General features: G+C 51.7%; 1 protein-coding gene across 1 annotated transcript; it reads right to left on the bottom strand.

Moving 5' to 3' along the window:
• Nucleotides 1-1788: 1788 nt before the first annotated feature.
• On the bottom strand, nt 1789-24798 carry VSX2 (visual system homeobox 2). The gene is made up of 5 exons (XM_074585258.1): nt 24357-24798; nt 22987-23071; nt 19970-20093; nt 3174-3354; nt 1789-2120 (listed from the first exon to the last, which is right to left on the bottom strand). Exons 1-5 carry the CDS (start codon nt 24796-24798, stop codon nt 1789-1791), a joined length of 1164 nt encoding a protein of 387 aa, XP_074441359.1.
• Nucleotides 24799-24888: the final 90 nt, after the last annotated feature.

The following is a 24888-nucleotide window of genomic DNA, read 5'->3' as shown; positions in this document are numbered from 1 at the left end:
GCTCCTGGCAGAGAGGCTGAACCTGCCCGAAGGTCTGTCTGGCTCTCTAGCGCCAGAGTGCCTGTGGTACGGAGTGACCCAAAGACCAGGGCTGTCCTGGATGCTGCAGTGACTTGTTCTCTGATCAGTTGTATGCCATGATACCTAACTTCTGCCCCAGGTACAAGCACACCCCTTTCAGCTTTGCCTTTCACTGCAAAGGGAGAGCAGCACCCAAGTCCCATCTTCTCCCATGCCAGCGTGGGGAGGAATGTGCAAACCTCTCTCTGTGCTGCGTTGGAGCTCCCACCTCTCTCTGACTACGGCCTGACGTCCAACCCCCTCTCAGCTTTGGCCGAATTCTCCCTCCTTGAACATCAGTGACCAGACTCATACACAGTATTCCCGTTTAGTTTTATTCTTGTTCATATCTTTACAGAAAATGGCACATAAATCACAGATGCTGGATGACTAGAAGTTGTTACAGCTCCATATCTCAAACACCTCAATACTGAATTCTTTTCTCACTGTATATACATTATTTACACACCATGGGCTATCATCTAACACGTCAAACGACCGGGGGACAAAGACAAACAGGGGCTGGATGGAGGGGCTGAGCCTTTGACAGAAGAAAATACAGTAGCTCTGGGGAAAGGGTGCTCACAGCTGAAAGCAGGACAGAAAGGGTTGCCTGGAAGTCACTGTCCTACGGCTTTTTGGGAGGGGAATAGAGCGTTACTGGGGTGGGAAGGTGATGGTACCACGGAGCGGGTTCAGCTGCGTGGGTCTGCGTGTGCTCATGTGGGGCTGGCTGGGAGACATATGTACATGTTATGGGGTGTATCGGGGTGGATGTGCATGGCTGTCATTCCCTTTAACACTCAGAGGGCAAGCTGGACAAATTTAATTCAATAAATACATTGGGCGGATGTTATTGTCTCACCTGGAATAATGTATTCAGTAAACAAATTCACCGTTCAGCCCCTCCGCAGGGGTGCAGGGCTTTGGCATTTGGGGCAGTCAGACCTGGCTGTGGTGGCCGAGGCTGGGGGAGCCAGCAATGTGGGCTGGGGCCACCTTCAGGTGCTGGATGGGATCAGGGCATCACATCCGTGGGCTAAACCTGCCTCTTCCTGCCAAACAGAGGCAAAACTCAACCACTCTAAAGCTGCAGCCCCTTCCCTGCAGATCCCAGCGCCAGGCAGGGAGAGATGGGTGGAAGGTGCAAACCACCCTGGAAGGAGAGTCGCCATTTCATGCAAACACTGCCATGGCCTCATCCAACTGTGGCCTGGGCCAGAGGCAGAGGTGATGGCCAGGGGAAGGTGGCGGGTCTGCCTGGGACATGGTGGGATGGGGCGCTAGGGGAAGGGGCCCAGGCAGCACTGGGGAGAGACGTGCACCAAGGAGGGGCATGGTGGCAGGGGACAGGCTCACTCCAAGATGGCGGATGGGGTCTAGGGCTGGAGCAGGAGGAGAGAGCCCCAGAGGTGGTTGCGAGGCCGGAGGAACCCAGAGCCTTGGTGTCCTTTTGGGTGGCAACAATGATGGGACACTTCCCGGTCCCCCAAAAAGGAAGGGGTTGGGGGAGTGAGGAAGGCCCGGCGGGGCGGAGGACCGAGGGGCAGGGGTATGCTCGAGGGGAGCAGGTGGGGGGCACCCCTGCCAGGCAGCCCCAAATGCAGAGACTGGGGCCCCGCTCCCTGGGCAGGGGCGGCCGGGGGGGGCCTGGCAGTCCGAGGGGGAACGCAGTCCCCAGAGGACACAGTGTCTGTTGGGGCTGGCTTCCGCCACCTCTTCCCCCTCCTAGATCAGCTTCTCCTCCTTCTGAGACGAGTTCAGCTTCTCCGTCTGTCTCTCATCCTCTGCCGCCGCCGCCTCCTCCCCTGTCTCCGGCTTCCTGCCCGGGGCCGGGGTGTCTCCGGCGATGGTCCCCAGGACTTTGGTGCTGTGCTCCTGAGCTTTGGCCCTGAGGGCGGCAATGCTGTTTTCTCTCAGTTCCTCCTGGGAAATGGCGGTTTTGGGATCCGGGCCCCTCTCTTCCTTGTCACCCTTGTCAAGCTTGGGCAGGGCCTGGCGCTCCACCTCCGTCTTCCTCCCCGCCTCAGCCGCTGCCTCCAGAGACTTTTTGTGCATCCCTAAAAAGAATTGTTGGTATTCGGGTTTAGAAAAGCGCCTGGGCATGGGAAAGCCATCTTGAACTGAAAACAGCAAAGATAAAGAGAGGCCAGAATTAAGGAAAAGCAGAAACCCTCGCTCCACGCAGCAGTCACGGCGAGCCGCTCGCCCTGGCCCCCGCGCGAGGGCAGCCCCAGGCAAGGCAGCTCCGTGACCTTGGGGCTGCCCGCAAAGGTCTATGATTACTCTCCCCTTCGTTTCTCTCTGTGAACCTAAAGCTTGCTTGTCCCCACAGAGGGACAAGGGTCTCAGACAGCAGTACAATTGCCTGAGCCTCACCAAGGCTGGGGAGGGAGATTCCCCATTGCCTATTCCTGTATCAGCCCGCTCCTCACACAACCCACCCCTCTGCCTCTCTCAGTTTCACGCAGACAGAAGGACAGCACAGCCTGTCATCAAGATGCCAGACACTAGTTTTGGGGCAGAACCAGTCTGAAAGGTCAGAAAGCAGGAAGCAAAGAGCAGGAGCGTGGTAAGGTAGCTGCTACCTCCATGTCTGCACAGAAAACCAAGCGAAACCAGGCAGAAATGCAGCTCCTCCAGGTGCTGAGAGCAGGAGGAGGCAGTAGCATGTTCCCCCCGGGAGCTGGGGCAAGGAGAGAGTATCTGGGGGTCCTGGCACCCCACACAGCATCACAAGGCCAGGAGAGTCAGACTGGGATGATCTCCTGCGTTGGGCAAGGGTTGGAGCCCCTGCTCCAGGGCTGGGCATGAGGGATGGCTCGTGCCATGGGAGGCAAAGGCTAACATCAGCCTGAGCATGGGGGGCAAATTCCTGCCCCGGGCAAATCCTGCAGGTCAGGATCCAAGGACCAGCATGGATTTGGGATGAGTGGTCAGACCCGACTGACAAGGGCTATTGAAGGATGGGGGGGTGGAGGGCAGCAGGGTGGGGGGACCTTGCCCCTCCACCCTCCATCCATGTTTTTGACATGGCTTCGGTTTCTTTCTCGCATCCACCCAATTCGTCTCAACCCACTCGCCATCCCCCACGAAGGTGGCTGCTCTCTTACCCAGGAGCCAAGGGGCGCAGGACTCCATGATGCCATCCTTGGCAGACTTGAGGATGGACTCGGGCAGAGGGATGGAGTGACGCACCATGGCACCGTAGAGCCCATACTCAGCCATCACGCTGCTCCTGCCCCAGCACTTCTCCCTCTTCCGCCACTTGGCCCGGCGGTTCTGGAACCAAACCTGGGGGAGGGGCGCAACAAGGAGAAATATGGGTTTTGGTGGGGGACAGGTGTGTCAGTCCCCTTCCCGCATGGGAACACACGTGTGCTTGTGCAGCGGGATGAAGGCAGACGCATAGATGCTCATCCCAAAAGCACTGTGACCTCTTCCCCCATGCAGCAGCCGCTGGGTATCTCTCCCTCCCTCCCTTGCAGGAGCGGCGAGGGCCAAGCGTAAGAGCAGGTCCCATCCCTCTCCGCAGGATGTAATTAATTTGCCATCACGGCATCTTTTTCTAGCGGCTTTTGGCTCTCGTGCCTGGGATTTTCTTTCATTATTTACTGGGTGTCTGAGCTGCGGCGCAGGGCTGCAGGCAGCGGTGCCTGCAGGGAGGGCTGGGATGGGGGTGGATGCTCGGGAGAGGAGGGAGAAGGGGGAAGCTGATCTGTGCGCTTCGTCCTGAATTCCCAGTTTGAAAAGCCCCTCATCTTCTCAGAAAATTGGCAGAATAATCTCTGAGCTGTGACCTGGGGGGCAGCGAGCAGAGAGGCAGGCGGCAATGGCGGGGGGGAGGGATGCTCACAGAAATCTATTAGCGCTCTCTCTCCGATTTCCATTCCTCTTGTCTCCCTCGCCCTCCTCCCTCCCCAGCTCCCCTCCCTTTCTGCCGAGCAGAGGCATCAGCTTTAGATGAAAAATTGCTCGAGGTCTATTCAGAAGAAGGCAAAGGAAGAGTCAGCCCCAGGGGCAGCCCAGGCCTGATTGAAAAATAAGTTAATTTCAGTTTGAATCGATGGGCCTCAGGCACTGAAATATCACGGGAAATTAAAGCAGCTGGTCCCCAGGGAACCACGCCATTGACCTGCGCTAATTAATGCCATGGAGTTACCAGTCCCCTCTCCGAGAGGCAGCCCCTCCCTCCCTGCGGACACCCCAAACACCTCCTCATTTAACTAATTAGACTCACAGAAAATTGGGTGTTAATTTGTTTAGGATTTTTTTTTTCTTTTCTATTTTTTCCCCTCCCTTTCCCGGAAAGTACACGGCAGAATGGAAATGAATGGCGGGGTCTCGCTGGCAGATGGATGCTCGGGGTCACTCCGCAATCTTCTCCGACTTGATTGCTTGATTAGGTCGTTAGCACATTAAAAAAAAAAATTGCTTGCCGTCTGGCGCTGGCCTGATGAGTGGGATGAGGCGGGAATCGCCTGGGTAATTTATCTTTTTATACTGCAAAGAATTTGATTTCAATCTGCAGATATATGGAGGTGCCTTTGACACCTGTTTAACATTACAGAGCTGACAGCTTAACCCCCTCTTGTCCCCACCACCCGTAGCCGTGGGGGAGCTCAGGCTGCAGTGGGGAGCACTGGGGGACTGGGGCAGACCCCCAGCTCTACTGTGGGGACCACGAGACTGATGCCGTGGAGTGATGTCCTGCTCTCAGCTGGCAAGGCAAGCTCGCCTCTTCCACCTGTGCAGAGGGAAACTGCCCAGCACAGAATCCTGACCGGGACAGAGCTGCAGGGTAGGTGGGTGGCTTGCTAGCGCTCGTGACAGCCTGCCTTGGCCATTCGTGGGAGCCTGGCCAGTCTGGCTCTGCAGGGAGCCCTGTGGCGTGGGTGGGGTGGTGGTCCCAGTGGCTGTGATCCCAGCTTCTCCCAGCAGAAGCCACTCTGTGCATGTCAGAGGGGATTTTACAGCCAGGCTGCTCCACCACACTGCCAACCCCTCTGCATAATAAACAGTCTCATTTACACTTTCATACTGCCGATATGTAACCCCTGGCCCACCGGTGGCTGTGAATCCACTGGGGCCTGAGCGAGGACCCTCAGGAGTGCGCAGTTTCCTCTCTCCGCAGGTCCTGCGTGCCTGTGTGACACACGGGTTTGCTCGGTGGTGCAGTCAGCAAGATGCTGGCAGTGTCTCTCACTCCAGGCCACATGTTCCTCCCATTCCCAGAGCCCAGAGGGCAGAGCTGGAGAGAACTGACTCATTCCCTCCCCAACCTCAGCACAAATCCCTGTGGTTCCTTCTCACCCACCAGACTGAGGTGGCAGGGCAGCCACCCCCGACACCTCCATGCTGTGAAGGGGCAGCTCGACCCACTGGAACCAGGAGAGAGATCCTGCCTGCTCTGCCCTGGATAAACCAGTACAGTTATTTCTCTCACCGCAAAGTTCCTCTCTGTCTCCCTTGGCTTCAGGGAGAAATTCCTGCACAGCCCGAGGGCCAGCACCTGCAAATCTGGCTTGGTTTGGGGATGCAGTGACACCTTTCCATGTACCCAGGGCGGCTTGCAGGGCTCTGCTCTGCACAGCTGTTTTGTCACCAGTTGCCACCTGGGATCTCAGCCAGGAAAAGGTTTTTCCATCAAGTACCAAGTGGGCAACTTTTTAAATTCTCCTCTATCCTTTTTTATCCAGGTGCCTCTTCACCGATGCTTTTACCACCGGTCCCTTTTCCCTCCCTCCTGCCTTGATGCCCCAAATATCTCCACCCCCTGCCTCATGCTCCCCTGCCCTTCTCTCTGGCCAGGTCTCAGCCTGCCCCAGTGCTGCCCACTGCCACTAAACCTGCTGCCCTGGAGCATCTCCTTTCCCACGGCAGGGCCACACAAACGCTGGAGCCAGCAGAAGCTTTGCCAGCTGGCAGCCCAATTTTGTCTAGAGCTGGTGGAAAATTTTCAATCAAAAAATGCTGATTCAATCACACAGGAAAAACTGCATCCGGCCAGTGGAAGTGTAATCAAAATTATCTATGGATTTCTCCTGAATGCTGTATTTTAATCTTGGCCACCTAAGACATGCAAAATCTATGCTTTAAAGCCAAATGGGAAAATCAAAATGACATCAACACCTCAGTAAGATCACTCTGAAATTCCCCAAACCAATTTTTGTCATTTGATGGGTATTTCCTCTTGGTTTTGACTAGGAAAAAGGAGAGTTCGAAATCCCAGAATTTCTAGCAGAACAGAAACCTGGAGGACTGACCATCTTGCTTTCATACCAGGAACAATATCTTCATCTCAGGCATGAAGTCGAGTGAAACCAGTGGTGCTCAATACTGAATATTGCTGGGATCAGACCACAGCCCAGCACCTCTGCCACAAGCCCATCCTGAGGAACACGGAGGGAATTGCTCCAGCATGGCACCAGCAGCCCCCACGCCATTTCAGGTCAGCAGAATTATTCCCCGTGGAGCGTTCTCAGAATTTTGCCCTCATTCAGATGGCTCCATCAGTGGGACTTTCTTCTGGGAGAATATCTCACCGCTTTCTTCAAATTTCTTGACACGTTACCAAAATTTTCCCGTGCCTTGATTCTGAGCTGAATTACACACCAGTTTTAGTAATTCTGAGGTACTTTCAGCTGTGTTGGTACATCAGCCACAGCTTCCAAATATGCAGTTATTTATTTTTGGCACCTCACTTTTCCTGGAGAGGGTTTCACTCTTACACTTACATTTACTCGCAGTTTTGGTATTCTGTCTTCTTTGGCTTCTTGTTGTCTTTGCTGGGACATATCTATTCTACAACTTCCTCCGGCTCTGTAAAATTCAGTCTGCTTCAAGTAATATTTAGGTTTGTCTGTGTTTCCTCTTGCCCCTTCCCATCATGTGGATCGGCTCAGCTTTGTGAAATGCTTTATTGGCGTGGCTTTGGACCACGCATGTTCCTTCTCACTTGCTTTCATCTGTCTAACCCACCGGGCACATCACACTGACACCGCCTCCTCCAAGAGCAGCCACAGCCTGTGAACCAAGATAGCAGCACATGCCAGCACCTTCAGTGTCATCTCCTGGATCCTTCTTCCACATGCCTGTTCTTCTGAGGCCCTCTTACCAACATCAGCAGTATTCCAAAGCCTTATAAAGGGGGATGTTTCTAGCCTTAATCATCATCTAATTCTTACCCTCGGTGCCCACTGCCCAAAGCAGTAAAACTTGAGGCACTCTGTGCTCATCCGCAGGGTTGCGGCACTTCGGAGTCAAGACTGGCAAGGTTATTCTTGCCAGTTTTTTCCTCTGAATCACAAATGATGACCGATGCTTCTTCGGATTATTGATGATGCAGAAGAGCAAATTGTAGTAGGAGGAATCTCTCATTTTGCAAAGGGACGTGAGACTCAATGTGTCCTTGCTATCCACATTCATCATATTAGTTAGTTTGTTTACCTAATCAGCTCCTGAAACATTGTCTGCTAAAGAGAGAAATCTCTCTGAGGTTGGGCATGAGCCAGGAATCTGAATTAGCAAAGGGATATTTTCAGGCACCTAGGGTGCTACTGCGTATTGTTTCAACCTAAAATTTTCACTGGTTACACTCATTGTCTTGGCTGCTGCTTTCTAAGTTTGGGCACGCAGACAGAATTGGTAGTGGCCTTTTTTTGTCTTCCTAGTAAAAAAATGTTATTTTCCCTGCTCAAGCATTCCTCATCTCTTAAAGGAAAATTCCAGGGTAGATAATGGGGAATTTTTGCTTCACCAAATCTCACATGCTGCCTTTCACATAGCATTTCGGCAAGGGGTCTTTCAAGTAACGAGCTTTATGGAGCACAAGATGGTCCCAGCCCAAAGCAGTGCATGCTGAAGTGTCCACTAGATGGCCACAAGCAAATGCTCGTCCACACACGCACAGACACCCAGACACACCAGCGCTTGCCCCACCAGCACATGCCTTTGCCAGGCTGTGGGGAGTGGATGCACACGCTGTTGGCAAACCAGCAACTAAAGCAAGGGTCAAAATCTCAAGTCCCCCCAGCAGCAACACTGACACTGTCTCCTCTGCCCATGAGCTAACAGGCTTATCTTCTTTGCTCTCTGACAATTCCCCTGGCGCAAACCTTCAGCTTTGGGGAGCTGAACTGTTGCTCTGTATGATCCCTGTGAAGAAGCCATTTCTGATACTGAGCTCGTCAAGAGAGGACACAGCAGAGAAACCATGTCCTGGCCAGCCAGACAGTCTGGGAGCTTTCTGGACTTCCGTGACATTGCCTTGGGTTGTAATCTGCTGTCACGGTCCCACCTGACATGATGGTGCTGATGGCTTTCTGACCCAACACATTCATGTCCATCCAGCACCATGATGTTCTTCTAGGGATCCAGACATTTCAGGCTGAACCATGCAGAAGCTGAACTTCTTACATTCACCTACCAGATCTCTTCCCTCTGTGGTATTTACTGACACAGGAAACATCTAAACATCTACACCAATACCCTGTAGTTGCTTATGTCTGTTTCTCCACCACACCGCTCTGGACTGATCCTGTCACCTCACTGTATGCACAGCAAAGCATTGGCACCGAGAAGCTCTGTATCTCAGCGCAAGCTCTTCACACTCTGCCTACATACTGGTTACCCCTCTCCCAGACTAGAAAAACCCGGTCAGGTCCACTGTCCCCCTCACAGCAGAATACTGCTCCTAAAATCAAGCCTAGTGGCATACCTGTCGTTTCCCACCTGAAGCCCTTTGGTGGGTCCAGCTGCAGATCAGAGAACACCTCCAGCTCACCTCCATGCCCGGAGCCCTGCTGACATCTCAGCACCCAGTTCCTCCTGACAACTACACTTCTACCTTCTTCCTTTCCAACCCAAGACTCTACAATGAGAGCAGTCAGAATGAAAATCTCCTCTGAAAAAGTAGCAATATCCTTACTCTCTTATCAGACAGGGCTGGTGGCCCTGGCTGGGCCCAATCTGAGCATGTGAGCACTGCAAAGAACGGCCTCATATCTTCCTTAGACCATGTTGCCATCCACACTCATGGGCCCCGGGGCTTTATAATGAATTGTCACAAGAGTGTAAGGTCTGTCTGGGTCCTGGGGCTTCTCCAAATCACTCCCCTGTAGTCATCACCCCAGGAAAGCTTCCTGTCCTCAGGCTGCTGGTGGAGACTGCACTGCTTGTGTAAGCCTGGAAACGGTTTATTGCTGTCTTTTCAAATGTAATGTCAAAATTATTGGCACTGTTTATGGTGATATCACTTTCTACGGCAGGTATAAACTGGGTATGAAGTTAAATGGGAGCAGTAAAGGTTGCACATGGGCTGCATGGCTGATCGCAGGACTCATCATCCCTCCTCTTACTAAACACTGGGAAGGAGCTTTCTGAGCTCACATTAGAAAGAGCAATTCCCATACACAACATGGCAAAAGCCCTTCCTGCTAATAGCTGGAGTCGTGTCTGACCCACTCGGCTAACAAGTCCAACCAGACATACTGAGACGAGCTATGAGACAATACTCATCCCCCTCGAGCAAAGACATGGTGTTTCATCCAAGCTTGGGTCTCCTTTAAGCTAAACTAGCACAGGGCAAACATCAAATACAGGCTCAATATGGCACCCAGCAAAAATGTACATCCTATTACCACCATGCCACCAGTCCTGCTGTCCACACCTGCCTCTGAATCCTGCTCTTAAAAAGCACTAAGTGGGCCGAGTATAGCTACTTGTTGCAATTTATCTGACTTATGCAGCCAAAGCTGTAAAATCCCTGTTGGCCAGGGAGCGTCTCAAACTGTGTCCCCTTGGCAAATCTGGGGTTTTCATCTGGCCTTGCCACCTCATGCGGTGGCGACATGTTTTCTCACTTCTCGTAACCTTCAAAAAGTGGAGAACTTCATAAGGTGCAGGGCTCCCATCTTCCCCAAAATAAAACAAGAGTGTACATGATGTGCGTGGTAGGAATAGTGAGATCAGTGGCTCAGCAAACACTCAATCTGTGCAACACATCTGCACAGCAAATGCATCCCTGAAACATTGACTTCATCATGGCCAGGCCATGATGCCAGCTGACCAGCAGCTTAGCTGGAGCTACAGCTCCATACAGGCCGCCAGATGCTGGGACACAGCAGATAAACACCCAAATTCTAACCCGCTGATTGAAAAACAGCAAAAGCATCAGGGTCGTGGCTGCATGATAGTCACGGGAAAGCTGGCAAGAGTGCGCCCATCATCCCAGTCCACACAAACCCTGGGAGACATTTGTCATTGTCACAAAGGGTGATACTGGACATCCCTCCTTTGGGTGCTTACAATGCCTGTCTCCGTTAACCAAGCTTCTATCCTGCCTGTATAATTTCATTTTGCCTCCTTTTGCCCCACTAACACTGCCCCGCAGGTCTTCTGGCACAGAGGAAACCTTAGCATTGGTCTTCGTAAACATCCATATGCAGTGCACCCTGTGAACATGCAGGGAAACACAGTATGATCACCTTCATGTTAGAGCAAGGCGAGCCAGGGCAGTCAGAGGGGAAATGTCACATCCCCTTCATAATGCCTTTCAGTGGGCACAAAAATCAGAGCTTGGGATGACAGCCTTCCTCAGAGGCTGTGGAGCTGCTCTGGGGCTGCTCCTTGCATGCCAGAAGCAGCTGCATGTTGTCCTTTCCTTTATCAGTAGACACGGAGCAAAGGGCAAAAGTGAGATCTGGCCTTCTCCAGGAAAAAACGTAGGAGCCAGAGGCTGTGCACCAGCAGGAGATGGTGTCTGCACCACGACCTGGTACCCACCATTTCCTGACATAAGGCTCAAGCCCATCCCCGCGTGCATGGGGACAGCCCGCAAAGTCCCCCCCTGAGGGCTACAGCATGGGCTCACCAATGCATGGGAACTCTTGGTGCGTTAAAGCATTAGCTGGAAGATATCTACAGAAACATGTCATGTATTGTAAAACGCTGTAACATGTTGTAATAAGTTTCCATGCAGCAGCTTGGACTTAGCACCAAAAGCAGAAAGTTGCAGTCCTTTACAATCTTCCCTTAGGAAGACTCATACTAAGGATGATGTTTGCAATTCTTTGCCTCATGTAATAAGAGATATCTAATCTCCCAACCTCAGTAAATCCTTCACCAGGCTCTCTTGAATCTGGGGAAGAAGGACCACTAGAGCCAAAGAGCAGGCCAGAACAGTGGTCTGTCTGCTGACCACCACTCAAGAGGTCAGGGCTGGCAGTTACGTTGGCTGCACTGGGGTGGCCCTTCAGTGCTCTACTCCTACCATGTGCCTGCTATTGGCTCTACGTGTTCCTCAGCTCTGTGTACCCTTAACCTTCTTTAGGTAATTCACAATTCCAGGAGTTTTCACGTGACACCTTACCACTGCAGAAGACTCATGCTCCAGGCACTTGCTGCTGCTGTGCCACTGACACCTGCAGCTGACATTGTCAGCTCAAACTAGTGCACAGCACAGCTAACGGTGTGACCCGCAGAGCTGGCAACACACAACCTGCTCATGGATGCTGCTTGCACCAGGGCAGCACATACGAGCTCACCAGGATATTCCCAGATATCCTTCATGCCTAGTCCACCCAAGCCAAGATCTCCCAGGCAGGGACCCTTCCTCAGTTGTCACTTAGCCACTGAAGCTTTGATCTCAGTTATGGTCATCATATAAACTCAAGCTGATCCAATCAACTAACAAATGGTGGGTGCTGTAGTGAGTCATGAGGGACTCTGAGTTGGAAGGATGGTGAAGCCAAAGATATGAAGGGACCTAGAGATATCAGAAACACCTGATGAACATAAAACAAGTTGTCTTGGAACGGACATCACTGGCACATCTGGCTAAGAGCAGTGGCCAGCACAAATACTCATCACATGCATTTACATGGATGGCTTGGCTAGATTCTTCCAAGGGGTTGTTTCCCAACAACACTCACAGCTCTGCCTCCCTCTGGGTAAGCCAAGCAGTGCCTTTAGAGAGGAAAGGGTGGCATGGATGAGAAGGTATTATTTCCCCCAGTGGCAGACCCCGCAGCTGCAGGTGAGACAGAGCTTCCCAGAGATGTGGCTGGGCAGCCTGGCTGCACTGGCCTGGCTGAACAACACAGGTATGGGCTAACCCAGCCTGGCAAAGCGCTGCTGCTACCCACAGCTCCAACAGCCAGGCAGGAGTCAGTCAGTAGGTTACTTCTAGACCATGGAGGGGACATAATACCCATGTTTATGAATGGGCAACATGGGCCTTTATATAAGTCACAGGATGGTGACCAGATATAAGCAATGTTTCGCTTGCGTTCCCTTGCTGTGAATTTGGAGAGAAAACCGTAGCTGAAAGCTCTAATAACTACCAGCCAAAGTTTCAGCTCTGCCTTTGGGCAGAAACCCACTGAAACAGAAAGTAGGGAGCAAACTGTGCTTCTCACACCAGGCAGGCCCTAAACTGAACACCTCTTGCTGCTCCAGAGCAACGCCACTCAGAGTAGACAGGAGAGCACCTAATGCTTTCTCACAGCCTCTGATGAAGGTGGTCTCTGGGACCCACCTTTGCTGTAGGATATTGTAGTGATAGTTTGTTCTCCAACTCAGTTCCTCTTTTCTTCTCCACAGAAGGACCTGCCGCCTTCATGCATGCAGAGATCGGGGTCATCTGTATGTCTGTTGAGCACTAGACTTCTCAACACTGCGCAGGACTGTGCAAAACCTGGCTCGCAGAACACCCACAAAGAAGGGCAGTGAAACGGCAGGCAGAGGAGGTTTGTGCTGCCAGAGAAGAATCAGAAGAACTTGTTGAGATCTATCAGGGTAAAAGATAAACACTACAGAGAAAAATAGATCCATTAAGAAATAAAAGGGAGAGTAAATTAACCGCGTCTCTAAAGTGCTTGTGTTATTGAACTGTTAAAAAAATCTCTATTCAAAGTCAGGAAAGGAGGAAAACTTTATAATAAAGGGTCATTAAAGGAAAACCTGAACATACAACCGTCAGCTGATCCCTCTGCCAGGCATCCTAGGGCTGGAGGGGAATTAACTATTGAACTTGGTTGGCTAACCAATTATTTTTTAAAAAATCAGTTGTGAAAAAGTGCAGTGGTATTAGAAGAGATAAAAGAAAGTTCATCATTAAAAGGAGTGAATGCAAGTGTTACCAGCACAGGGATTTAGGGCAGCATTTCCAGAAGAGCTTCAGTGATCGAGGAACTGCAGTGCCTAAGCTAACTCTGAGAAGTGTTACCCTTAACCTGCCGTTGTTAATATAATAGGGGGATAAATGCAGGGAAGAGTTGTCACAGCCTGGCATTAAACCTGCAAAGCCATTCCTCATTCTGCTGGCCATGATGGGGAAAGTCTTTGCCAAGGCACTCCACAGCAACGGGCTACGGCCTACTTTGTTGCCTGCCTGTCTTTTCTCTCGCAGGCAGCTGAAGTGCCCCAACACTTGAAGGTATCTGACTCTCAGTGGTGGTGTCTCCAAACCATGGAGAGAATGAGGAAGGAGCTGTCACTGCAAAGCCCCATTTCCCTCCTGGTACTGTGGCGGAGCACACAAAAATCACACTGTCCCTTATGCTGTGACAGCCATAAACATCTTGCAAGGCACAGAGCAGAAGGTAAGGACAGGCAAGTTTGGTTTTATTTGTTTTTCTGTCCCGTTTAGAAAATGGATCAGTGGCTGAAGCAACTCAGGGACTGAACATAACCTGGGTATACAAAATATTCATAGCTCTATACCTTCATCTCTGCACTAAAAAAAATACCTTTTAAACTGCACCTACCGCCCCAGCTGTAGCAGGGTAAATCTCACAAGCTGGGCAGGTAACCTGCATGGTCTAGCAACCTGCAGGAGGGTCCCCACTTCACAGAAAGCTGAAGAGATGTTCCCGGCTCTCCATTTCCCTTCCTGTCTCCTGCCACATTTTCTTCCTCTGTCCAAAGGCACACGGTCTAAGATTTTTCAGAGAGTAAGCCCTTTTGGAAGGCTTGCTTGGGCCCTTGCTCTTGCCCATCACCCAGCCCCTCTGTTTGCAGCTCTGGTAATTAACTTGTAAACGAAGTTCTAGCACATGGACTGAAAATGGGCCATAGATAAAGGGTAATGAAAACACTCCATTACAGAAAGGGCCAAATTAAACAACTCTTAATTGAAAAATGGAAATGAATATGAATTTAGATCAACTAAACAAGCATGTTATTGAAGAGGCAGCAAAGTGGATGAACTCCTCACATACCAATTAAAGACATGGAGGCAGAGATGCACCATACGCCACGAGAAACACTCATAATAATATTCTCACCAAGCCAGTAAGTTTGATTAGTTTTATTACTCTCGCTTGTACACTTCCTGCATTTCTAAAAGCATAGGGGAAGTTAATGACACTTATCTGGTATCACTCTGCCGTGCTCAGGAATTATTGGCAAAGGTAGCCAGCACTGAAACAGTTCAGCTCTATTTTTCTATTAACTTCTCGCAGGGTTTGCAGGGTTCTTAAAAAATATTGAGATACTGAAATGGTTGGCTCACACAGCAGCGATACTTTCAGATTCTCCATCACCTTGGTAATCTACCTCCAGTCACAATAATCGTTCTGGTAATTTCCCTCCAGCAACATGATCTCCAGGAATGTGCTGTATGGAGATACAGGTGGGAACCTGCTGGCACTGTGCCTCATGCTGGCCTTCCTCTCTTCTAAGTGTGAGAATCACCCAAAGTTTTAGCAAGAATAGACAGGTCCTCACTTATTGAGAGCAACAGTGACAAGCATAAGCTTAGAAAAACCAACACTGCCACTACTTTCTGCAGCACTAAGATCCAAGCATGGATTCAGGAAAGGTCAGCAACTGCATGGAGCAATCATCCCCATTCCACACTTACACCATGGGGTTAGGACTACAATTCAGCTCTCTGCAGCGAGCAGGAAAAGCTGGTGGGCGGGGTAGAAGCCAGGGCTTCTAAAGCTGCATAAAGCCAATTCTTCCTTCCCACTTTCTATCATGTTTCTTGAGGGGACTCCGTGGGCTCACTCCTGAGCTCCTGCTAAGTGCAACACAGGTTCCTCAGGCCTTTCCAAATTATGTTCACCCCTAAATACAGAACGTTTTTGCAAAACTGAAGCAAGGTAAGTCTCTTGTTCTGGAAAAATACTCTTGGTAGGAATGCTTCCCTCCAAATGACCACCCTCCTGTTCCCTCCATCCCCATTCAGCTCCTAAAGGGCTACACAGTGATACTGAAATGTGTTAATCTAATAGCAACTAAACCAATACATTTTCAATTAGAGGTTTAGTTGGCTTTGTTTTGCTTTTAGCCAAAATTGACCTCTTAGCTGCCTCACAAACCTTGCTGGACACACAGACAGTCCCAACTCCTCACACATGGCACCAGCATCCCCTTGGGGTTCCTCTTGCTTACATGAGCAATTCTATTTGTCCTCAAATTCTTTGTCCACATAAATACCATACAATCATTTAACAACAAGAATTGACAATTTTTAGCACATTTATTCTCTTTTTTAATTGATCAGTTCCCTTAAAAGGCAAACCTAGTGTCCCCACAATGGCAGTCAGGATCTTATTTTTTGGAAATACTGAACCGATTAATCAATTTGTTCGATTAGTAGGAGGCATACTGTAAGGACAAACATACACAGTCATTTCAATAATCCCAAATCAAACTGTTACTGAACTTTAATATTGTTGTTACTAGTGTTTAAAGTTTGGAACTGTCACATATTAATAAATTCAATAGGGGTAGCTTATCTAAAATCTACACATTACACTTAAGAGTATCTGTTGTGAGAAACACACTGATTTAAGTCAGGTGTCAGAATACTTGTCAGCTTGAGGCCATTTTGAATACCTCAAGTTGTCTATTAAGGATATACTTGCCCACAGGAATCTACTTACCTCACCTGGATTTTACAGAATGCTCTGGGTTTATTCTAATAGCGGCACTTCAACTCTTCTGAATGTTCTTTCAAATACATTGATTAACCTAGTCTTTCTCAAGTATCTTGCAAAATGGCCACAGCGACATCTCGTCTGACTTGTGCAAAGTGTCTCACTTAGGAAAATTAAATTCTTTTCCCACGTTGCCCAATGGGAGGATGCTCACGTTCCCTCCAGGAGCAGCCAGCTCAATACGGGAGGAAGATGCATGCAATGCGAATGAGCGCTGCCTTGAAAAAAAAAAATACACGTTCATCTTTTCTTTAACTGGAGGATTTGAATATTTTTTCCTGAATTCAATGTCCTCTCAAACCAATAATTTTCTTGGCCTCTGATGGCTATTTGTAGTGTTCTGCTGAAGGCTTTACATGCAAGCAGTTCCTATATATCATTTTCTCAATTGCACTCTTTGAATTTCACCTTCATATTGAATTTCATAGGTGATTTACTTTCTCTTTGACTACTACCTCCTGAGAAATAATTCCATGAATGAAAATAAGGGGTAGATATCACTCTTAGGTGTGGATCCAGTGGGAACCCACATGAAATGCTGTGAAAGTCCACAACATGTGATGCTCACAACAATCTTAGAAAACACTTTCATTAAAAACCTACAAGAGGGAGAGAACAATGTTGAAAGACGGGAGGAACTGCAAGCTACAAGGAAAATCCAAAAATACAGAGCTCCCTTGAGCAGTCAGAAACACATGCAGGTGGAAAAAAATATAATGACATGAAATTATAAATATTATGAAGAAGGGAATAAAGCTTCATTGTCGGCTGTTCCTTCCAAGGGGCATTAAATGATGCTAATAGATTCAAAGCAAGATTTACTTCACTCATGCAGTTCTGCTGCAGAACTTCTTGCTGGGGGATATTAAGATATTTACATATGCTCAAAATCCCAGGAGGCTGCTGAAGTACTCTGTAAGTATCACTAGATAGCTGCCCTGCTCTCATACTCTTCTCTAACATCCACCTCCTGCCAGCGTCAAAGCTGGTAGGGCCATTATTATGCTTGTTAGACAAACTTAATAAAATGCCACACGAAACCCAGAACACTGAAGGGAAAATCCTGAGGATAAAAAAAATAAAAATCTGTCTAAAAAAAGCTTGAAGTGACTGAATTAGACAAATAGAAAGAAAGAAATGTGGAAACAAGTAGACCAGTGCTAATCTGAGGCTGTTTCTGCAAGGACTCGGAAGTCCAGCTGAACTGGTGTGAACACACCCGGTGTGCGGCTGTAGGCATGTGGTCCCCTATCTCCAGGAAGGCTGACAGGCAGCATGGGCTTCACAGAAGAACAACCACATGATTAAGAGACTAGCGTGTGATTTATGAAGAATGATTTAAGAAAAGATCTTCACAGCTTGCTTAAGCAATGATGAAAACCAAAAGTGACAGCCAGGAGAAGAAATAGCTTAGATTTATTTAAAGAGTGTGAACATTGTAACACGGGGGAAAGAATTAGGCTCATACAAAAGGGACTAAAGTTGAAAAGGAACATGAAGTGAAATACCAAGAAGCATGACCAGGGTTGAGAATCATCTTGTCATGGCTTGTGACACACAAAAAAGTATGGACAAGGATAGAATATGTGATAAAGGACAACTGGGTGCTGACCCATTGGAAAGATCAGTGGTGCCTGGGACTCCTGCGTGACCCCAATGCTCCCTCTGGCAGAGTGCTCATCCTCTCACGCAACAGATGCCACAGAAATTCTGCTGCTTCTCATGATTTCCCCTCTCACGATGAGCAAAAGTGTTACTCACAAGCACTTTCTCCTGGAATATGTGTGCCATTAGCAACACCTGATGTTCAGAACAGCCACACCACGCGGTGCTTCTGCTGTCCAAGTCTAACCTGATCTCTAGGGAAGAGAGGTCGTGGTAAGGAGCACTCCTAGGTTTAAAAACTCTGCAATACAGGAAGAGTAGGCAGTTGTTCATTAGCGAGCTGCAGAATGACATGCTGGCAGCAAGTCAGTGACAGCCAAGATACGTTAGCCACCATTTGGAGATTTCACCTCCAAATCAGATAAAACACTGAGTAAAGCACTAGCAGGATGCTCCAGTTGCTGACGCAGTACACGCAGTGTCCAGCTCTGCACTGTCTGCCACAACATCTCCCTCTGCCTCACCCATAGGGGAGGCCCTCAGCTCTGGCCAGAGAAATGGTGCCTCTGCAGTTCAACATATACTGTGCCACTAGATGAACCTCTTCCTTGAAGAGGCCCTTTATGGAAAATCAAAGGATTTTCTTTCCAGCCCAGCATCAGATGTTGGGTGTAGGCAGCACTAAACTCCCAGCAGGTCTCTCCCGTCTTGATGTCCTACAGTGTCGCAAGTGGAGAAGTGACCCTCCATCCAGCTCACTCTCTCTAGAGGCGAAGCATCACGGCCTGTTGCTCATAGCAAAATCCTAATGCGTCAGGTAGGACTTCAGATGATGGGCCATTATTTTTGAAGACCGGTGGAAACCCTGTTAGCATGCAGGTTATCTACAAGCTGTTAGGTCAGTAGGAGTCCTGCCAGCACAACAGGATAAGACGCAAAACTTGCTTTTATAAAATCATCACTCTTGATTGAGCACAAGAATGAGGGCGGTGAGGGGGCTCAGGACTGAGGGAAAAAGGGCTGCACTTTTGTTTGGGGGGATCTCCCTGTCCCTGCACAGGGTCATTCTCAGCATCTTTCCAGCATCAGCGTTATCTTGCTAAGTGCCCTCTGAACTACCTTCCAAACCCATGAGGGAACAGCCTCATGGGCCATCTCTTTAACAAAGAAAGAGCACGGGCTGAAGGAACAGATCGGCAGGTGCTGGGCATGCATGAGGGACTGAGTAGAAGGAGGACCCAGGGAAGCCAGGACCCTCCCAACACCATGTGGGACTCAGGCTAATGCCTTGTGTAGAAACTGGTACGCACCAGCCACAGAGGCAGCCACTGCCGCTGCACGGGGGACCACGCCAGTTTATCTCCCAGCCAGCCAAGAAACATCACCTGCACCAGCAAAAATGGGTTCAAGGCTTGGCTATTACAGCCCTGTGCCTTGTGCAGCAACCTGATGGGAGCAGGGCATGGGAAGAAGGGAGGCAGCAGAAGCTGCTGGAACCCACCCTTGTGAACATCATGTTTGGTCTGTCCAAGTGCATTGCGCCTTCCATGTTGTACACAGCAGGGATAAGTCTTCTGCAGCTTTTTGGGCTGTAATGACTGCTTGCATACTGGCTGCCATGAACATTAAAGGCTGGTGCTGGCACAATCCTGCGGCTCAGGCTGCTCCTTACCACCGGAGGATTGACCACACAGTGGTGATACTCCACACCACCTCCTTCTACCTCCTCACAGTGGCACAACAGGACTGGCATGCAATTAAACACCAAGCATTAAAAAGCATTAAAAAAAAAAAATTTCTCCAGAAACTTTCAGGGAAGCTTCACTTGAGGATGAAAATGCAGTGAAAGTGCAGAGATGGTGCAAACGCCTCACTGGAACCCACCCATCATGCCCACACTGCGGTCCTACCCACAGCGGTACCAGTTGCCTGCAACATCCCTGCGCATCCTCCTGCGCCCAAAGGAGCAGGGATGAGCTCTTTCGCTCCCAGTGTGGGGAGGGACACGGTCTCTGGGAGGCTCCCTTCTTGCCTGTACCACCAAATCCTCGAAATCCTGCGGTCTTTCCTTGCACACCAGTGCCCCTTCAGTGATTTTGGATTCCCTCTGTTACACACACCTCGAATCACCGGTACAACATGCCACGTACAGCACATGTCAACATACAAACGCTGAATACAAATCTGCCAAGAACAGCTGACCTGGCTGCCTACCCATCCAGAGCAGGGGAGTGGGCAGCCTGGGGAGGTTTATTCAGAGCCATGTCAGCCTTCTCATGCCGCTACCTTTTCTTCAGGGAGGATGAACGTGACTGAGAGGGGGCAGGATAAGGGGGTCCAAGAGATATGATTACCTGTATCCTGTCTTCTGGCAACTCTGTTTTCATGGCCAACATCTCTCTAGCATATACGTCAGGATAGTGGGCCTCGTTGAAGGCCTTTTCCAGTTCCTCCAGTTGGTAGGATGTGAAGATTGTCCTGAGGGGAGTAAAACTCTTTGATCAAAAAACACAAGAAGAAGAAGCAAAGATGATGAAGAGTCAGAGAAATGGACAGAGAAGCTGCAGAAACCTGGGTAACCTGGTAATGCATAGCTTTTCCCCTCATCTCCTGTGTTTCTGTGTACAAAAGGTCAGGTGCCAGGGTGAAAGGAGAACCAGAAAATGCCAGAAGACAGCGCTTTAAACAGTTACAAATCACCTTCCTTTCAGGGACTTCCCTCTGGAGACGGTCCCTCCCCAGCAGCGAGCACCTGCAACCAGCAGTGATGGCAGCTGCTCTTACATCTCAGACCCTGCTGCCTCTTGTGAGGATCCTGGGGGTGTCCCTATCCCTCACCCACCACCACCACTGCACACCCACCCCTGGCCTGGCTTAAACCCAACCCCCTCCTCCTCTTGCATCCAGAGGTTTCTTAACCCTTTGATAGTCACACTGAGATAAAGCAGCATCCATCCCCTCAGCACCCCACCTGGAGAAGTACTGAGCCCTTCCCCAGCTGATGGTCCTTAGCCTCTGCGATCTCCATGAGCAAATAATCCTCCCCTGGAGCCCTGGTCCTCAGCTGAATCCTCCAAAGGTTTTATCCACTCTGCTCCCCACTGCTTTTTACCAGTCCTTCCCCATGACAGCCAGTGCCAGCTCCATTCCTCTGTCTTTACCCTGGTTGCTTCCACTCCGATATCCCATTAGCTGCTCTCTGCCAGTTTGCATTACCCCATTATCCTCTGGAAATCCTCCTGGACCGCCCTGGGCGGGCAGCAGCCCAACCCGCCTCTGCGCAGCCAGTTCTCAGCTCGGGACAACCAGATTGAAAAATCAGCAGCTGGAAAGCCGAGACGGATGAAAGCCCTTCTCCAGGGGATGGATGAGAGGTCTCGGACCACTTCCATTCCCCCGAGGGTTAAAACTCCCACCCTGCAAACCCCCGCTACACAAAACACAATTTTCAATAAAAACTAACACTTCAATAGCAAAAAAAAAAACAAAACCAAAAAAACCCCAAAAACCCAACAACGAATTGCAGCCTTTGTTCAAAGTAAACATATAAATATATTATCAAAGAAACACATAGCTCCCAGAAGGGGCAAGGAAAGAGGAAAGGAAAAAGTATTTTTCTAAAATACACACGAATTTCAGAAAGCCTTAAAATTTCAGAGAGCATAAACAGAAAATCTCAGAAATAGCCTCCGCTATTCAGAATCGAAAGGATTCCACCAGATCGATAACATTACTAACAAAAGCAGCACGCAAATGCGAGGGACCTGCCTGCAATCAGGTCCTTCTTTAAATTCACTCCTAAATCCATTTTCTTTTCAAACAGTTTCCCTTCAGCCCCGACAAATCTGTGAACTCTAGGGACAGCAGAGGCACATTAACTCGTGTATTTTCTCTCTCTGGGACCACAGGAAAAATCATTCCAATTTATGATTCAGCTTAGATTTCAAGCCTTCTTCTCCACCCTCCTCTGACCGGAGCACCGAAGCCCAGCAAGGCTCACCGGCGGGAGGGTTTTGCCTAACATTCAGCTGAAGTTTTCCCCTTTTAGCTCTCGTCCCTGGGTAGCCCCCGTCCCTTTGCAATGCACAATCCACTCTCCCTTTTGGTGTCTCTACCTTGCAGACATTTGCCGACTATTGGCCTCCCAGCCCATTCCTGGTACAACTAGAGGTCTTAACCATTTAGTGCGGAATATACAACTACACCTAAATGTTGCAGGTTTGTTTCTGCCTAGAACTGAAAATAAAACAAATCTCAATTTCGTTTCCTCTCTCCCACCCAGATCACCACCTGTACACCAGCCTCTGCTGTGTTTTCATCCAGCCCTGTCCGGTCCACAAAGAAAACGAACCCGTATTTACTCCAGAGCACCAAACTGGAAGCATTTGCCTGAGGAGGGACCCGGGGTTTGGGATGAGCCCTCCAGCCCAAGTGTCCTGTTGCACGCATAGCAGGGCGTCTCCTGGGACAGTTGGTCTCCTTCCACCCTGCATCCTGCTAAGCTTTCACTGGGGCATCTTTTAATCCACACTTCCTGCATCGTGGCAGGATTGATTTAATTATTCCTAAATCACCCTTGGTGGATGGTGTCTGGCCTTTCTTTGTCCTGACTCTCCGGCCACAGCAATGCCAGAACCCAGCACGGGATTTTTTGTTTCTGTTTATAAGGCGCAGACAATCCAACTCCATTTTAACTGTGGGAGAAGTCAGGCAAAGTCTATAACCCTGACTGCTCCCGAGGGGAAATCAAAATCCCCTCCGGATCTCCCAAAGTGGATCTTCGTTTCCTTAACCAATTCCCCAGCTGCCTTCACCTTCTCTGCAGCCTGTGTCTGATTCCCAACTATTTAATCTATTGGCAAAACATTTATTTATAAGTAATAAAATATTTAAATCATTGATAGAAATTCTCTCTTGCTGACAGCCAATATTAAGATGGCTATATGTGGAGCAGGGAACGGTTTTGATTATTTAACTGCTTCAGTTTCGGACAGGTTGATGATTTTTTTTCTCCCTGAACACCGGTGATCCGCATCCCGCCCAAACGCTCACGGGCTGCTCGGGTTTGTGGCTCGGGATACCTGGATCCGCAGCCAGAAAAATTAAATAAAATTACACCTGTGGCCGATCCCCCCCGCTCCCTAAAGGCACGTCCCCAAATCCGATTTATTTTGGACGGGGAGAAAGAAAAAAGGAAAGGGCCCGGGAGAGAAGCCGCAGGGGCGCCGGGGCTCGCCGCCGGACGGTGCCGGGAGGGGTATTTCGCTCCGGGCCGGAGCGGGTCGGGCCCGCCTGGGCTCGGGGTTGCCGGTGCCCGGTGGCCTGGGGAGGGGGACGGGGGGATCCGGCGGGGTAGCGGCCGCTGGCTTACCTGTGCCGCCTCTTCTTTCGTTTCTTGCTCTGGTTTAGGGAGGATTTGGACATTTTCCGGTCGCTGGAGGAGACATCCTCGGAATCTGGGGAGAAACGGGCAGCGGCCGTGGGCTGGGGCTCCCTCCCGGCCGGGGACCCCCGGGCAGGGCCGGTCCCGGCGGCTCCGCTCCCTCCGACGCCTCCGGCCGAAGGTTTCGTTGCGATCGCGCCGCGGAGGGTGCCCGCCGCCGGCCGCTCCCTCCAGCCCGACCCGGCGCCGGCCCCAGCGCTCCTCCCGGTCCCGGCCCCGGTGCCGGTCCTGGTGCGGGCGGCTCCGTGCGATCCACCCCGGCCAAGGAAGGCTCTGGGCCGGGACCGGGCTCGCTCTCTCCCCTCTCCCCCCCGGAGTCGTTTGCTGGGGTTGCTGTTGTGGCGTTGCTAAAATACAGAGCCCGGCAAGCACAACAAAACCGGAGGAAAATGGGGAAGCTGCAGCCAGCTCCCCGCGGCCGGGCACCCGCGACCGCCTGCCCCAGCCCGCTGATCCCGGACTTGCCCGCAGAAACACCGGAGCGGGGAGGGAAAAATTGAGGTTCATGGAGCCAGCAGGAAAAAAAAATAATCCCGGGAAGAAATGGTGTCCGCCCGCGGCCCCCCGCTCCCCAGGGGTGCCCGGTCGGGGGGTGTTAAGGGCAGGGCGGCACCGCCTTTGCCCCGAAGGAGCAGCCGGGGGACGGAAAGGGGACCCGCATTTCGATGCGCGCCGCTGTCCCCCGCGGCGGCCGCGGCTGTCCCCGCGCTCCGGCCCAGTCCCTGTCCGCAGCTCCCCGCCACCTGCCCGGCCCCGGCGCCGCGCTGCCCGGCGGGCCGTGCTGCGGGCGGGGGCGGCGGGCATCAGCCGACCCGGGCACCGCGCCGCGCCGGACGGCTCCGGCCGCTCCCGGGAGGAGGCTGGGGGTTGTCCCCGTGGCCGGGCGCTGGTGCCTGCCGTCCCGGGGGGGACCCGAGGCGGCCTGGGAGCGGGGCCTGCGGGCAGGGTTGCTGCCGTCTAGGAAAGAGATGCCGAGCGGCCTCTAATTCTCCGGCAACGAATTGGGGCCGCCGGGGCGGCGAGGGGGCTGCTCCGCCGGGGCTCCGCGCATCCCCGGGCCGGGCGCCCCCGGCCGCGCCATCACACCGCTGCCGCAGCCCCGGACGGGGACGTGGCGGGGGGATGCGGTCCCGCCCGCCCGCCCTTCTCCTCCTCCTCCTCGGAACCGAAACGAAATCGCCTTCCCGCCGCCGCGCACTGGGCCTCCCGCCGGGTCTCCGGGTGCCGGCGGCTGCCGGGGGCGGGCAGCGGCGCTGGCGGGGCGCGGCGGGGTCCCCGGGGGCCGGGGACATGCCTACCTGAGCTGGCCGTCTGGCTGCTGTCCAGCTGCCCCGGGGCCCGGGCCAGGGGCTGCAGGTGGACGCTCTGGGGGTCGGAGAGCACCTCCAGGAAGGTGGGCTGGGTGTAGAAGCCGGGGATGCCGCCGGCGCCCAGCAGCCCCATGCCCACGCCGCCCACCCCGGCGGGGCTGAGCACGGAGCGGGCCGCCAGCAGGTGCCCGGCGGGCAGCGAGTCCAGGGCGGCCCGAGGGTGCGACGGCGGCTCCTTGTTCAAGCCCAGGATCTCCTGGATGCCGAAACCGGTGCAGCGGGGAGGGGTGGGCCCGGAGCTGGGCTTGGCCCCCGCCGCGGGGGGCGGCGGAGGCGGCGGCGGCGGGGCGGCGGGGGCGGCGGCCGCGCCGTCGGGCTTGGGCTTACCGGGCAGGCTGGGGGCCAGCGCCGCGCCCGCTTTGCCCGTCATGCTGCGGCCGGCGGTCCCTGGTGCCCGCTCCGGGAATGCCTGGGAGCCCCCGGCTCAGGCCCCTTTTATCCGCCCAGCCGGGAGCCCGAG

Source organism: Larus michahellis, chromosome 4 (genome assembly GCF_964199755.1).
Source record: "Larus michahellis chromosome 4, bLarMic1.1, whole genome shotgun sequence".
Classification (NCBI taxonomy): Eukaryota; Metazoa; Chordata; class Aves; order Charadriiformes; family Laridae; genus Larus; species Larus michahellis.
This window is presented reverse-complemented; position numbering and strand designations above follow the sequence as displayed.

Bases quoted from the DNA above. Each gene is read 5' to 3' on its own strand.
- VSX2 (XM_074585258.1), bottom strand. From the start codon at position 24,798: ATGACGGGCAAAGCGGGCGCGGCGCTGGCCCCCAGCCTGCCCGGTAAG. The intron at 3,355-19,969 runs GTAATCATATCT...CCCCTCCCCCAG, and splicing joins TGCCAGAAGACAGGATACAG to GTTTGGTTCCAGAACCGCCG. The intron at 2,121-3,173 runs GTAAGAGAGCAG...AATTCTTTTTAG, and splicing joins CTGCGCCCCTTGGCTCCTGG to GGATGCACAAAAAGTCTCTG.